We start from the raw sequence: 14455 nt of genomic DNA, 5'->3' as shown, positions 1-14455 counted from the left end.
CACAAAAAAAGGTGTGCGCTGGGAAATTAACGTGAACGTCTTAATCAGGGTTACCGACTCCGAAGAGGAGTCAAGTGAACAGAGAGCAAAAAACAAATCATTTCCGCACCACTGGGACAAAACTCAATTAAATATGCATGCAGAAAATGGAAATTCGGAGCATCAGCACAGACCGTTGGAAAAAATACGGCAAATTCTGTAGACGGGGTCGCAGACCTGCTTATTGTTATTCTTGTGTAATAAAATCGAAAGAGAGGCCAGATGCTGGGGAACGAGGGTTTGTGGAGAACAGGTCCGACGCTGACTTTTCCGCTCCCCTTCCCTCGGAGCGGTGGGGGAAACTAACTCCTTCCTGCAAGCTGTAAATTAGCTAAATAAAAACAGAAGGGATTATTTCAGCATGTGTGTGTGTGTCCGAGCTTTAGTAGGTGAGGAAATACCTGGGAACCTGCCTCTTTGAGGGCCCCATCTTGTTGCAATAATGAGAAACTGAATTGCAAATATGCTAAATAAAGTGCTAAGAAAAGGCTAGGAACATGGAGCAGTTGTCATTTCTTTGTTTATTTCACATTTACTTCATATTCATTCATTAATTTTACATTTGCAAAGGCCCCTGACAGTCAAAGGTCCCGGGTCCCCCACCTAATTCCGACACATGCCAGGTCAGTTAATCTGTCAAAAGGATTTTAAATATCAGAATAAAGCTTTAAAAAAAGTCAAAACAGAATCAGGATCTTTGAATAATGAGGAATAATCCAACGCCGTCCAGACCTGTTGCATTAATGAATGCTCTGCATTATCAGGGTTTTGTCCTTGCATTACTCAACATATTTTGAAAGTCTGCAGGAAATCAGACAGGGCAGATCAGAGTGTTAGATCACTGTTAAGTCAAGGGTTTAGCCAAGTAAACAGAGTTTGTTTCTAGAACAATCGCTGCAGTGGATGCCAGGTGAGAAGGAGTATGTCATATCCCAGCTTTAGCATGCATACTCTTCCTGTCAGAACGGGAGAGAGAGGGAGAGAGGGAAGAACAGGACACGCCAATCTTAGCAGTCATTAACAGCCACTTCCTCACTCTGGTGGGCTGATTGCAGTCAGCACACGTTCGTACAAATAATGCACTTCCAACGGCATTATTAGGATTTGAAACACCACTTGATTGGGCATGATATCATTCCGGCACATAAACAGAAGCTCGGCATTAAACGAGACATGCAGGGCCCGGAGAGCCACGTTCAAGGCAGCTTCTCTGTCATTCCCGGCGTCCTCCGCCTCACGGTTCTGAAAAGAAACAGGGCTTGTGGGGCCTTTGATGTGCGAGCAGATAAAAAGGAGAAGCTCTCTCACTCTTATTGTTGAATCTGTTTAAAATAGTTTCTTGACTTTTTCGCAAAGGTTTTCTCCTTATACAGTAAAAGCATTATGGCAATTCCAGCTCTGCACTATTTCCAGTAAAAATATTGTCAGCATTAAAATAAACAGGACCTCTTAAAGAAAACAAGCTTTAGCTGTGATCATCCCCACCGTTCGTTTATTATTCAGCACTGACAGGCGTCTTTCGAGGGCCTGAAATAATAGCAATTCACTGAAACACGTTTGGACGCATCAAATCATTGAGGTTTGCTGTTTGTTACACCTATTTTTCTTAACATGAGTGCCAGTCCCCAGAGTGGTGGGAGGGATCCCAGAGGAGAGGCTGTTCTTTTATCTGCGTCCCTACTGATTTTATCGCACTGCATGCTATCATGAACACAAACGACTTGGAGTAAACAGCGGTGTTACCATAGCGATTCCCCATTGTTGGCCAGAGCCGAGGCATATCTTTTGCCGGGCATGTATTTAATGCAGCAGCTACTAACTGGTTTTCCGTGATCTTTTTTGAGCTGAGGAGCGTCTCATTAGTGCCCTGATTCTCTTTCATTTAAAACCTCAGATGTCATCCCTAAAAAAAAAAAAAAAAAAAAGTATTTCGAGTGCACAGCCTTCATTTTTATAGATAAAGGTGCTTAAAGTAGTTGCATTTTTTGCATTTTTTAATATATATATTAATATTAATATATTTAATATATATATATATACATACACACACACACACACCAACAACATATTTGTGTATATATATATATATATATATATATATATACATACACACACACACCAACAACATACTTGTGTTGCAGTTCCTTATAAAATTCCTGCCAACTGACAAGCAGTTGCAGTTACTGACAAAAGAACATTTTTACTTGCATTTGCCACTTGGCGAGTGTTAATTTTAGATGTTGGGAAAAACGCACATAAATTATGGGTAATGGAACGAGATCGCTTCTCAGGGGTCATTTCCTACAAGGAAAAGCGAGATTGCAATGCAAAGGAAATCACTAGTTAAAGCTTGAAATACTGAGCAGGGTAAACAGTAGATGACCTGTACTGTTACACCCAAATGACCTCAATCTTCCTTCGGAGGTGTTCTGAAAAAATACTTCAGAATTTATGTTTCCACTTCCTAATAGTTTTTGCAGCTGATTTTTTTTCTTTTTTCTTTTTTTGGGTTCAAACTTGCCGCCCTCAACTGGGTGACCTCTTCAACCCGGGCCTTGCAATTGTCTAAGGTAAAAATGTGCACTTCTGAGGCGTTCAGATGCATCTGGTGCAGCACAAAGCGAGCATAATTCCTCAGCTCATTGTTTCAGAGAGGAAGTGTTAAGTGTAAATACAGTAACTGAGAAAGCATGTGCCGGCCACAGGGTGCACGGCACATCTAGAATGTAACAGGCTAACCTTGAGTCCCTTGAAAAGATCATTATGCAGAAATAAAAAAAAAGTTACTTTCCCTTCCAAAGCAATGTGAGGTTTTCTTGTTAAAGCATCCGTTCGAATCGAAACAGCTTTATTGACAACTTCATGGGACGGTTAGAAATAGCTCATCTCAACACAGCGTCTAACTACCAGCTAAAGCGTTCCACAGACCATTATGCGTCCCGCAGGTTTCCCATTTTTTATTTACTGCATGATAAACATCTACTGTTACGAGCGGGCTCGATTTTAAGCCTGGAAAACCTATTAAAAGTGAACTTTGCTAAATCTTTGCATCAGATTTGCGGGCGAAAGGGTGACTTAGCAGTGAGAGAATTCTGCCCTTAAATAGTCATCTCTGGTTATGGACGGACCCAGAACAGCTGCAGGGGGGAGTTGACACTGGGAGAGATATTATAGATAGCACATTGGGGTGAAATAGCAAATGACCTGGCCCATGCGGAATCTTGTATGCAGATTTCCACAGAATTATTGGAATGTCGAAGCGTGGAAATTCACGCTGCCCTAAGCCGTAAGGTAATATGGGGTCCAGCAGGTAATATGTGATGAGTCTATCACGCCACGTTATGACCGAATCTCTTTATTGTGTGTGACTGATCAGCTCCAGTACACTCTCGACTGTCTATATTCACAGGAAGTGTGTGACTTTGCTGAAATGAGAAAAGCTGTGTTTGTGGTGCATCACTGTTGGTGTGGTGGTCTTCTGCACTGTAAGAGCAGGTTTTGGGGGCTGACAGTGAATTTGAGTGAACGCCATGAAGACTAAAGCATGCAGGGTGAGCGAGGTGATGTGAGGTGAGGGGATGGCAGCTACTTTTTTCTCGGTGTTTATCTCCTTTATGCACTCTTGTCTCTTTCTCTCTACTTCCAGATGCACTTTTTGTTCTTTCTTATAGTCTTCTGTGCTCTCATCCTCTTGTTGTCAGAGCTAAGGCTCACATTGGCAGGACGCTGGGCCTCTTTAGGTGAAGAGAGTCTTCGGTGTCAGGCTGTGTCTATTCTGCTGTCATGTTCAGGGTTATATCTCACTGTAGTGGCTGCTTGACACACTGTTGGGGGTTTGATTGCGATCTAGTTTTTCTTCTGAGTTTGTTGGGAGAGATATTTCTCTCGTTCCCTTTCTCACCTTCTCTCATAGGTGTGAATGACATCTTACAGACACACTTGACTTTTTCTTTTTAGCTTTATATTTTTGTGTCAGTGTTTGCATCTAAGAGTAGCAGCAAATTAAAACTCAGTTAAAATGCACTTAGTTAAACAGGTTTGTGGTTTTTAGCGAAAGGCATTGTGGTTTGCTTGCAGTATTCAAGGATGGCGCAGCTGTTATCATTGAGCAAGTGAATTAACTGTGAACAATGACCATAAATCTTTTGTTTTAACCACTAAAATGTTCCTTTTTCTTTTATAAAATGTATATATAAATGAAATCCAGACATGTAAATAAATACAAATGTGTAAAATATAAATAAAATTAAATATTTTACAAAGTGAAAAAAAACAATGCAATGGTGTTAAATTGTTAAATAAATGCTTATTTAAAAGTTAAACAAAAACTACAGAAAAATTCAATATGAATTTTCTTTTTCGTTAACAGCTGAGAGGAGTTTATGCACTGAAAAGACCTCAGGAAAATCCACGATGGCCGCCAAAAGGAAAGGTGGCCTAAAACTGAATGCGATCTGTGCCAAGCTTAGCCGGCAGGTGGTGTACGACGGCAGTTCCCAGAATGCCGAGGGAGACTCAGACCTAGTGGACAACAGCGAGCGGGGCAGCTTGCTCTACGATGAGGGCGACAGGCCTGAAAGCGACTTCCCAGAGGTCCTGACCCTGGGCCAGAGCCTCGAGGAGGACCAGAAACGACGCGAGGCCATTGAGAAGTGGGTGAATGGCGAGTATGCCGACGATCCTCAGTCCTTTGAACGGGGTGAGCTCAGGGGACTCAAACCCAACAATATAAACGACGATCCCCCTGAAGGCGTGTACATGGTACAGCCCAAAGGCTGCAGCGATGAAGAAGACAACGCAGAAGATGCTGACACCATGCCCAACTCTCACGAGGGCAGTTATCAAGAAGACAAGGACTCGGTGGGCAGCCCGCACAAGGACGACAGCTACCAGCCCACCAGCGAAGCCCCCCCTCGCCAAGCCTCCTTCTCCGCACCAGGTATCACCTCTTTCTTTTAGGATGATGTCATTAGTATTCATAGGTATATATATATATATATATATATATATATATATATATATGAGTGTGTGTGTACAACTTTTGAAACGTAAATATGTTTACAAATCCGACTGGTCAGAACAAATATTTCCAAAACTCTTCGAGGGCCTCCTGGTTAATAAGATAAAGGGATGAAGCCTTCATCTGAGAAAATTATTTTGTAAGTTTTATTTATAAATGAATTCAGAAGGATAAATTAAATAAATACATAAATAAATAGAAATGTGTATTAATAAACTATAAATAAAAGTAAATTGATAAATAAATGTGATAACATAAAAAATATTTAATTTGAAACATATTTAACTGATGTTGGTTAACCAACCTTTCAATTTCATGAATTCATTGTTATGTGAATCTCATATACATATCTTTTAATCTCTGATACATAAAAGATCTAAAATACGTTTTAGATGCTGTCATTAAGTTGATTTTGTGAATTTCGATGTCTAAAATAATATGTACAGAGTACAGTACAAATACTAAAAAGATCACATTGTTCAGTATTTGTCTGTGTGTAGCCAAAACAAAGTGCACATATTCAAGATAAAATCTCTCCTCAAAGGCTTGCCAGCTCAGTTTTCACAAGTCTTACTTTACCTGGGCTTTTTGCAAGCATAATTACTGTAACAATATGACAGTGTCACAACTATGCAAGTGCAGTTCTTGGAAAGAGAAATCTATTGTTAACATGAAAGAGTGACTCTGTTGCCACCCTCAAACATATACAAACAATCTGCATTGGGGAGAAACGAGACCTAAAAGAAGAAATGAATTTTTAGAAGAGACTTATTGAGACTGCCGCGTATGTGCGCAGCAGCCGAGGGGCCAAGAGTGTTGGCAGACTGGCTAAGCTTCATATTACGCCCAGGATTACACTCTGACTCTTTGATTTTCTATAAGCTCACAAAACGTAGCTACCACCCGGACCCAATTACATAGTAGACCCGCTCTGCCAAGACTCTAGGTCTCTAGTAGTTCAGGAGATTAAATCCTAGAGATTCGGAGTCAAAAGCCCAACGAGTGGCACTTAAATCGGTATGGGAAGAAATGACAACTGCATTTCCCCCTGTATTTGCAAGACGATCATCTAGATAACGTGACTTGTGTTGCCATTTTTCACCAAGTGATAACAAAGCAGCAGAATTTGCAGAAACCGACACAATCTCCATTTTAAAACCTCTGTGAACTTTCACCTCTGACTATCTCAGGAAGATTCGACAAAGGTACTTCACACAAAACAAGACAGAAACTATGCTAGATAACAACAGGAGATAACACTTTGGTTAAAAACTTTTCATTTCTCTACCAAAATCAGGTTAAGTGGGTGCTTTTTTTGTTAAATGCTTTCTTCTTTCAGTTTTTTTCTGCTTTCTTTTCTGCCTCATGTATTTTTCTCTCTCTCTCTCTCTCTCTCTCTCTCTCTCTCTTTCTCTCTCATTCTGACGGTAGAAGCACCTATATGCTTGTGGCCTCTATCACAGAAGTGAGGCCAAGAGCTTCTCAGAAAATCAAGTATTTTCCGGCAAACATGAGTGCATTGTGGTTTTAATCAGTCATTTTGTGTTTATTTCATGGTCATAAAGAAAGCTGTCTGTAAATATGTGTTTGTGTTGTACACCTTTGCTTCCGCATCTTAAAATGAAGAAAAAGCATTTGAAGACAGCAGTGAGCAGACATTAGTCACCACTCTTGTCTTGAGTTGTTTTTCCCTCCTCTCTCTCTTTCTTGATTGTAACTAGGGCATCTATACTGCCATGTTACTGAGCGGCTCACAATTAAAATATTTTTTCTTCTCTCGTGCTGCTGTCTTTCAAAGGCTGATGCGGAGCGCACATAATTATGCATATAAACATAGTGGCTTAATTATCTCTCACAACATCAGTGACAATGTAATTAACAAACATCGCAAGATCAATGAGAGAAACTGCGACCTTCAAAACATTTAACTCCTCACATCAGGGGACTGAGCAGAATCCCTATCAGCATAAAATCACAGAATGCCTTTCCCATAGCAGTCAAATGCATGCTTCTCAGCCAGGCTAAGCAAAAGATCATGTAAAAGTATCAGTATCTTTTTGAAGTATATAAATTATACATTTTTTCATTATATTTTAATTTATTATATATTACATATTTTAACTATATGTGAGATGCGTTTACTTTTACTAATAGCATTTTTGACTATTCGCTTATTGTGTCAGATTTTTAATTATATATGTATTTTTTTTCCATAAATAATTTTCAATAAATAAATGGATTTTTTTTATTTATTTTTAAACATAAATAATTAAAAATCTGGGAGGAAAAGCTAATACTGTTTTCTTACATTCTTTGATTTTCGATTTGTGCGATTTATTGTAGTTTAGAATAATTCTAATAGAACAAAATAGAATTTATAGAATTTATTGCGGCTCAAGATTGTCTTCAAATTTAGCTTTTATGAACAATACACATGACACACTTAGCTAATATCATCCACTGTTCAAATATTTTGATGTTTATTGAGTGGTTTCTGGATATGGCAGCAGATTCGATGTGCTGTTTTCTGGAGAAAAATATGGAGTTGCATTTTTGACAGAAGTCTACATCTTTTAAAATATAAACTGTTAAATTCAGTCTAAAACTGAATGAGTTTATTTAAAAATCAGCATCAGAAATTTCCGTTTAAGATCACAGCTTTTAAAGTGTTGTAAGTGGTCCCTTGATAAGTCCATGTATGTGTGTGTATATATATATATAGATATATATAGATATAGATAGATAGATCTCACATGTCCTTATCATCACCCCCTCTGGAGTGCATGAAGACCCAATCAGCCTGCTTCTGATGGCCATGTTTGGTCAACAGAAAGGAGATATAATGTCCATTTGTTATCACACCACGAAGGGAAAAACGTACTTTAATTGCCTCAAACATAGACAAGGGCTTTGTCACAGGCTGGAATTTGCCAGTATGAAGTGGTGAGATTAGGAGCACTTCTTTTTGTACTCTCCAGTGGCATGAGGAAGAGAGAGAGAGAGAGTGCTGGGAGTTCAGCCAGGCAAATCGTACCTTTCCCCCAAAGCCATGGCTTTCCAACCTCATGCACATGACATCATTTGGAGCATGTGAGATAAGGATGAGGGGGGGAACTCATTTACATGCTGTTTTAAAAGGTTATCTCCTCTTAGGTCCTGGCATAATGTGTGCAGTTTAAGTCCAATCATTCTCCTGACACTGATAGTCTATTAAACGCATACAGAGCCGCCCACTGGCATGCTAGACTTCTCGTCCTGTCTACTGTTGCCACCTGCCACTACTCTTGCTACAGGTATTACTTTTCCTCTGTGTAGTACAACCAACATCTCTTTTAATACCAACAGTTTGATCTTAAAGAGACTGTTCACTCAAAAAATGAAAGCTGTTAAAGGGAAAGTTCACCCAAAAATGCTGTTTCATGGACATCTAGTCACCTCCCTGTTGTTCAAAACCTGTTTTTTCTTTCTTCCTTAAAACATAAAAAAAAATCAGCTAAAAAAAATTAATTTGCATTCCACGAAACAATAAAAAGCATACAGGTTTGGAACAACATGAAGCTGAATGGATAATTTTGTATAGTGTAAAGAGAATAGTGGATGCATATCCTACCTACAGATGACTTTTGAAACCAATAATAATGCTAATGATAGACCGATAACACTCAGAGACGGAGAGGGGGATTTCTGTCAGAAAATGAAGGGAGTTTCCCAACTGTTTGAAAAAAAGGTACAGATGGAAGATGTCCAATTACCTAAAGCAGAAGTGTCTTTGATTGCTGTCCTTGGAAAATGTTCAGGGACAGAGATTAAAGAGCATGTCCTGACTTTAAAGCTGTGTAAAATCACATGACCTGACAAAACCCCTCTAAGCAGTCGTGACCTATACAAAAATATAGTCACTGGATGCCAAATTTATGGCTGAAGCCTTGCTCTGCCAAACTGAAGTTCTGGGGATACATACAGTAGCACTAAATATCCTTCAGTATGTAATAATAGCTCATTATTTTTTATAGTTTTTATTGTGGCCGATTCAGCAGTGATTAAATTGAGGCTAATTAACAATAAATGAGTGTACTTTGTCAAAATGCTGTCAAAATAGCAGGCACTTTAACAAATGCAGTACACTTTGGTGTCTAATGACTTTTTTTTTTAAAGCATTAAAGGCACAAATCTCACGTGGCTACACCCATAGCTTTTAGCACATTTTCTGGTAATTTTGTCAGCTATATCTATACCCCTAAAATATAATATAATCTATATAATTTAAAGTATACATATATTTATATATAATTAGAACATGAGTTATACACAGCTTTCACACCTACCGTAGAATACAAATATTAATTTTCGGTTCCTTCTTTTTGCACATTGGTAAGTGTGACAGTAATACTCCAAGGTAGATTTGAGTTGAGAAAATGAGAGCTGTAAGGACTGTCATGACGCCCTAACCTTTGAGCATGAGATGAAATAGCTGTATGTGCTCAAACACATTATAGCTGCTAAAATGATGCAATGCAAAGTGTAGGGAGTTTCCTATCAAATACCTGATACATTTCTCTTAAATTTTTCATGCTCTTTCGATCTCCCAGATCACCTTTCATACTGATGTAGCACGGCTACGACTAGCCCCAATGCAGCAGTGGAAATTTGGGGATTATTTTACATGCTGAGAAGGAGATGTGAAAAGCACGGGCGAGAGACCGATTTAGCAATAACATAGAAATATGAGACCAAAGCTGAAATATTTTAGTATTAATTAGCATGGCCGTGGCTAATGTTACCTCTAACCATCTCATTTGCTCAGCAATGAAAAAGGCAATCAAATAAATAGAGAAAAGGACTGGTGGAGGGCTGGGGTCATGGCAGGGTGGAGAGGGAGTTTATCTGGCACCTCTATGAAGTTGTCATCTGGAGCAGTGTTCTTGTACCATGGTAGCTCTCCTGACAGACAAAATGAGACATGATGAGATTTTTTTTGCATCTGCTGTGATAAACACCATATCAGAGCCAAGCACTAAGTGCACCAGTGCCAGAGGGGATTGTGTCCCTCACTCACACACTTACACAAATATACTTTAAAAGAGCATTAATTTGGCCTTTATATGAGCTGGTTAAGAAGCAGGGGAAGCTTTCAACCCAAATTGTCTCCTTTTGATGGTCTATCTGACCTCCCTTCAGACCTATATGAAAGTTAATGGTCCAGAATTCATTTCACTATACTGCAATTAAACTACACCTTTACCCCATTCCATTTTTCTATTTGGGTCTTGCTGTTATTTAATTTAATTGTATTTTTATTAGCTAAATCGTTCTCTATTACTTTCAGATCCAGTTTTGTCATCAGTTCAATTCTGGGGTGTTATCTAAATCAACTGTTTATCTTTGTTTTTCGTATAGGAGAGGCCTCCGCACTACGCGATTACGCCGCCAACACCATGAATGAGTTTTTACACATGTTTGGCTATGATGACCAGCAGGTTCGGGATGAGCTGGCCAAGAAGATCAGCTTTGAGAAGCTGAAAGCAGCTACCTCAGATCCTTCTTCCCTGAGCAACGAGGAGGCCACCCGCCGAGCTCGCTTCTCCAAGTACGAGGAGTACATCCGCAAGCTGAAGGCTGGGGAGACCTTGCCCTGGCCTATAAACGCCAAGCCTGAAGAGCTCAACTCCAAAATGGCACCGGAGAAGAGTGCTGCCCTCATCCAGCCGGCCCTTGCGGGGTCAGAGGGACAGATATTTCCACCCGTAATGGACCACAAACAAAGCTCGCTCAATCCACCCCCAACCAACCAGTCACACATCCAGAACCTAGTTTCCCGTAACTCTAAGTATGATTACTTCATCCAGAAGCTGAAGATGGGCGAGAGTCTCAGACAGCAAAATGGCAATTCCTACAAACGGCCCTCCAAGTATGACTTGGAGAACGTCAAGTTCCTGCACCTCTTTAAACCTGGAGAGGGCAACCCTGATATGGGCGGCGCCATCGCTTTTAAGACCGGCAAGGTCGGCAGGCCGTCAAAGTACGATGTACGAAACATCCAGAAGTTCCTTCCTGCGAAGGTTGATCCGCCGATGATGCCGAGCATTCTCCCAGCTACCGCAGGGACCCCAGGAACACCAGTCATCAATACGGCTGCTCCTGCCGGGGTCGTGGGACCTCCCGGGTTGCCCGTAGACCAGGCTGGCCACCTCGGCTTTAACACTGACTTCATGAAGTCCAGCTTCTCCAAAACTGACTCCATTACTACTGGAACCGTCTCTTCTGTCAAGTAAGGCAACTTTTGAAAATTAAATGAACTATTTGGACAATAAATTGACAGTAATGACAGTAATTATAACGATAACCCACATAGGGATCCTGAGCCTTGTGGGGGGGTCAGAAGACATCTGGTGGCTTTAAGTCAGATTGTAAGTTTGTAGGGGTTTGGTTGGCACTCTTTCTTTGAGTTGTCTTGACCTTCAATAAGTTCAGGTTAGCAAGATCCTTAAGGCTGTTCTCCAGCAGTCCCTGGAACAGCCAGCAGTGCGGCCATGTGCAAGCACACACACACACACACACACACACACACACACACACACACACACCGTGATTTGTTGTCAGAACCAGCCCTAAAGAGGCAGATTAACCCCAGGTCATCCCCTGCTGGAGCTGCTCATGTTTTTAGTCCTGAGTTAGTGCTGCTGAACTGCTGCCACCTTGAATACAAAATGCTTCGCATATACTATAATGTGTTACATTAGGAATTTCCCCTTTTAAGTGCTTATTCAATGAAGGTGGGATGCTAAGACAAATGCAGCCACCAAACCCAGACTTTTAAGTAACTGTTAAATCGATGTGGATTGTTTCTGAAACAGGATGTCCTAAAAGCCGTAGTCATCCCTCATACAAGGGCCAATCAAACAAAATAAAATGCATGTAGCCATTTTCTGCCTTTCTGACACTCACCGCACACCCTCATCTTTGCATTTGTGCTCTCTCCAAAAACACACATAAATAATTTATGCATTCAAAAACATTTTTTCCCCTCTGTGCTTTCATTGTTGGGAGGCCATGCATCAAAGCGTGCCTATATACCTCCCTAATTCATTCCCAAACCAAATCGCTACTCCATTGAAGAAAATGTATATTGATAGCCCAAACTTTGAAATGGCTCATAAGTAAATACTGCGTCAGTTTGTTTTTATTACTGATGGAATGCATACCATTAATCCTTTTCTCTTTTTTTCCATGCTATGATAGGAATGGCCTTCCTCCCGAGAAACCTGTCACAGAGGACGTCAACGTGTACCAGAAATATATCGCCAGGTATGCAAATCCTCACCCTCACGAAACTTCACGACAACATTCTTTAATCGATGACATATTTCACACTTTAATAAAGCAGGATGTAGATTTGCAAAAATACACTTTCTGTGTGGACGATAAATTACGCGTAAGCACGCCAGCTTTATGGACTAAGGAAAATTAATTGAATTAAAGGCTGGAAAGTGAGTAATTTTTTCCCAGTGTCAGTTTCCCTGCCAGCGCCGAAGCTGAACTCTGTAAAATCTTAAGCAAACAGCTTGAAATGTTTGCAAAAACATCGGGCACATTAGACTGCCCTGCATGTGCCTGTGTGTCATTGGGCCTGACTGCACAGATAGTTGAGACTTTCATTTCTAATATCTGCACTTCAAATGAAGATACTGAATCAACTAAATGACAGACACTCGCAAATGCAGACAAAGCGCAGAGATAGATGCAGCGCACTCCAATATCGGCTTATGTTTTCTTTTGTCATGCCAGTAGAAAGGTGATTATCATTTGTTTATTTATTCTTGCCTTAAAGAGAGAAAAAGGCGCATTTCAAAAGGCAAAGTGGCTTTGGCGTTAATGATTACTCTCCCAAGCCGTAACATGAAGGCCACAAATCAAAGCCCTGGCACTAACAGACACACACACATCCTTGTGCACACACAAAAACCCTCCTTGGACTGATTACATTTTGCAAGAAGATTTAATTAAGGAATTTTTAATGAGGCTTCTGCTGGCACTGCCAAGAACTGTTTTGATATTTGCACTGCATAATGCATAAAATTTGTCTAAACATCTCGGCAGTTGATGCGCGGGGAGGCAGTAGATAAGCCCAGATACAGTTTCAATTTCCGTGTTGGGAAAAAAAGAAAGGAAAGAGAGGAGGGGAAAAAAGAAAAATGAGGACTCATAAAAAGGGCAAATGCAGCCTGGTGTATTGGGGGGTTGTTGAAGGATCGGGTTGGGGGGAGGGGGGAGGAATCATCCACGCTAATGAGAGAACAGTCGTGCTAAAAAGCAGCTTTGTAAACTTGTCTACACCCACCTTCCCCCCACAAAAGGGGAAAAAGTTCTTTATCTCCTCGTACTGCCGTGGTTTGATGTTTAAAGAGCTTCCCTGGTAGTGTTTAGTCACTGTTTTCCATCCTAAATGCTTTTATGTACCCAGCATTGCAACAAACTTTGATCGGCATGTCTCTATTGTAACGGGAGATGTGCGGCAATCTCTGTATCGTGGCGATATTAATATTTAATCCGCCACTGAATAGCAGCGCGGCCCATTAGCCCCCTGACGCGGCAAGTGGGAATTGTCCAGAGGCAAAGTGATACAGCTGGGGTGGGCTGCCATCCCAGGGGGGTTCTGTGTACATGGGGCAGGGAATGTTTGAGTGCGACGCAGAGGGGCTGCTAATGGTGGGTGAGTTTAATGTATACATTTATGCATTATGAGAGCGAGATATAAAGTCTGTACTGTAGCCTGTGTTGTAATCTCTTTTGTAAAGCAATAGTTCACCCAAAAATGAAAATACCATCACCAGGTATTCATCCTCATGTCATTCCAAAATCATATGACTTTTTTTCTTCTGTGGAATGTAAAAAGACACATTTTAAATATTGTACTGCTATTTTTTTCCATGCAATTACTATGAATGGGGACTGAGGATTTAAAGTTTCAAAAAATAAAAAAGGAAAATATAAAGTTCTTCATATGACTATATTTTTTTAACTTTGGAATCCAAACAATCGCTGCGCGTGAGACCAAAAATGTAATTGATCACTTCTCTCTTCGGCAAGCTTCTAACTGCTGTGATCGAATCAGTGAGTCATTGAGTTGATACTCAAGAACCAGATCTTTTTTTTAATCAAATCAATTGATTCATTGAAAAGATCCAACTAAATGAATGATTCATCCACAAACCCGATAATACTACTTCTCCCATGAACTTTCATGAGTTCAACTTTAAGTACGGCTTCAGAAGACTTGGAAAGTAGTCACATAGATCCGTTTTATGATCCGTTTATGGTGCTTGAAATCTACAGTTTCTTGGGTGAACTGTTCCTTTAAGATGCAAACAAAACCAACTTAAGCGCCTGCCACTTCCC

The 14455-nt window shown here is 40.4% G+C and overlaps 1 protein-coding gene across 8 annotated transcripts in view; it reads left to right on the top strand.

The window, feature by feature from the left end:
* Window positions 1–14455, top strand: part of casz1 (castor zinc finger 1) — a 180774-nt gene that overhangs the window by 145168 nt on the left and 21151 nt on the right. For all 8 annotated transcript variants that reach the window (XM_081386277.1, XM_081386278.1, XM_081386275.1 and 5 more), the window contains 3 exons: window positions 4409–4978; window positions 10457–11327; window positions 12299–12364. In XM_081386277.1, the coding sequence (XP_081242403.1) occupies window positions 4453–4978; window positions 10457–11327; window positions 12299–12364 (1463 nt within the window). In that variant the 5' untranslated portion in view covers window positions 4409–4452. The remainder of the gene's footprint in view (window positions 1–4408; window positions 4979–10456; window positions 11328–12298; window positions 12365–14455) is intronic.

The sequence above is a fragment of the Scardinius erythrophthalmus genome, assembly GCF_964197995.2.
Source record: "Scardinius erythrophthalmus genome assembly, chromosome: 15".
NCBI classification, from domain to species: domain Eukaryota; kingdom Metazoa; phylum Chordata; class Actinopteri; order Cypriniformes; family Leuciscidae; genus Scardinius; species Scardinius erythrophthalmus.
This window is presented reverse-complemented; position numbering and strand designations above follow the sequence as displayed.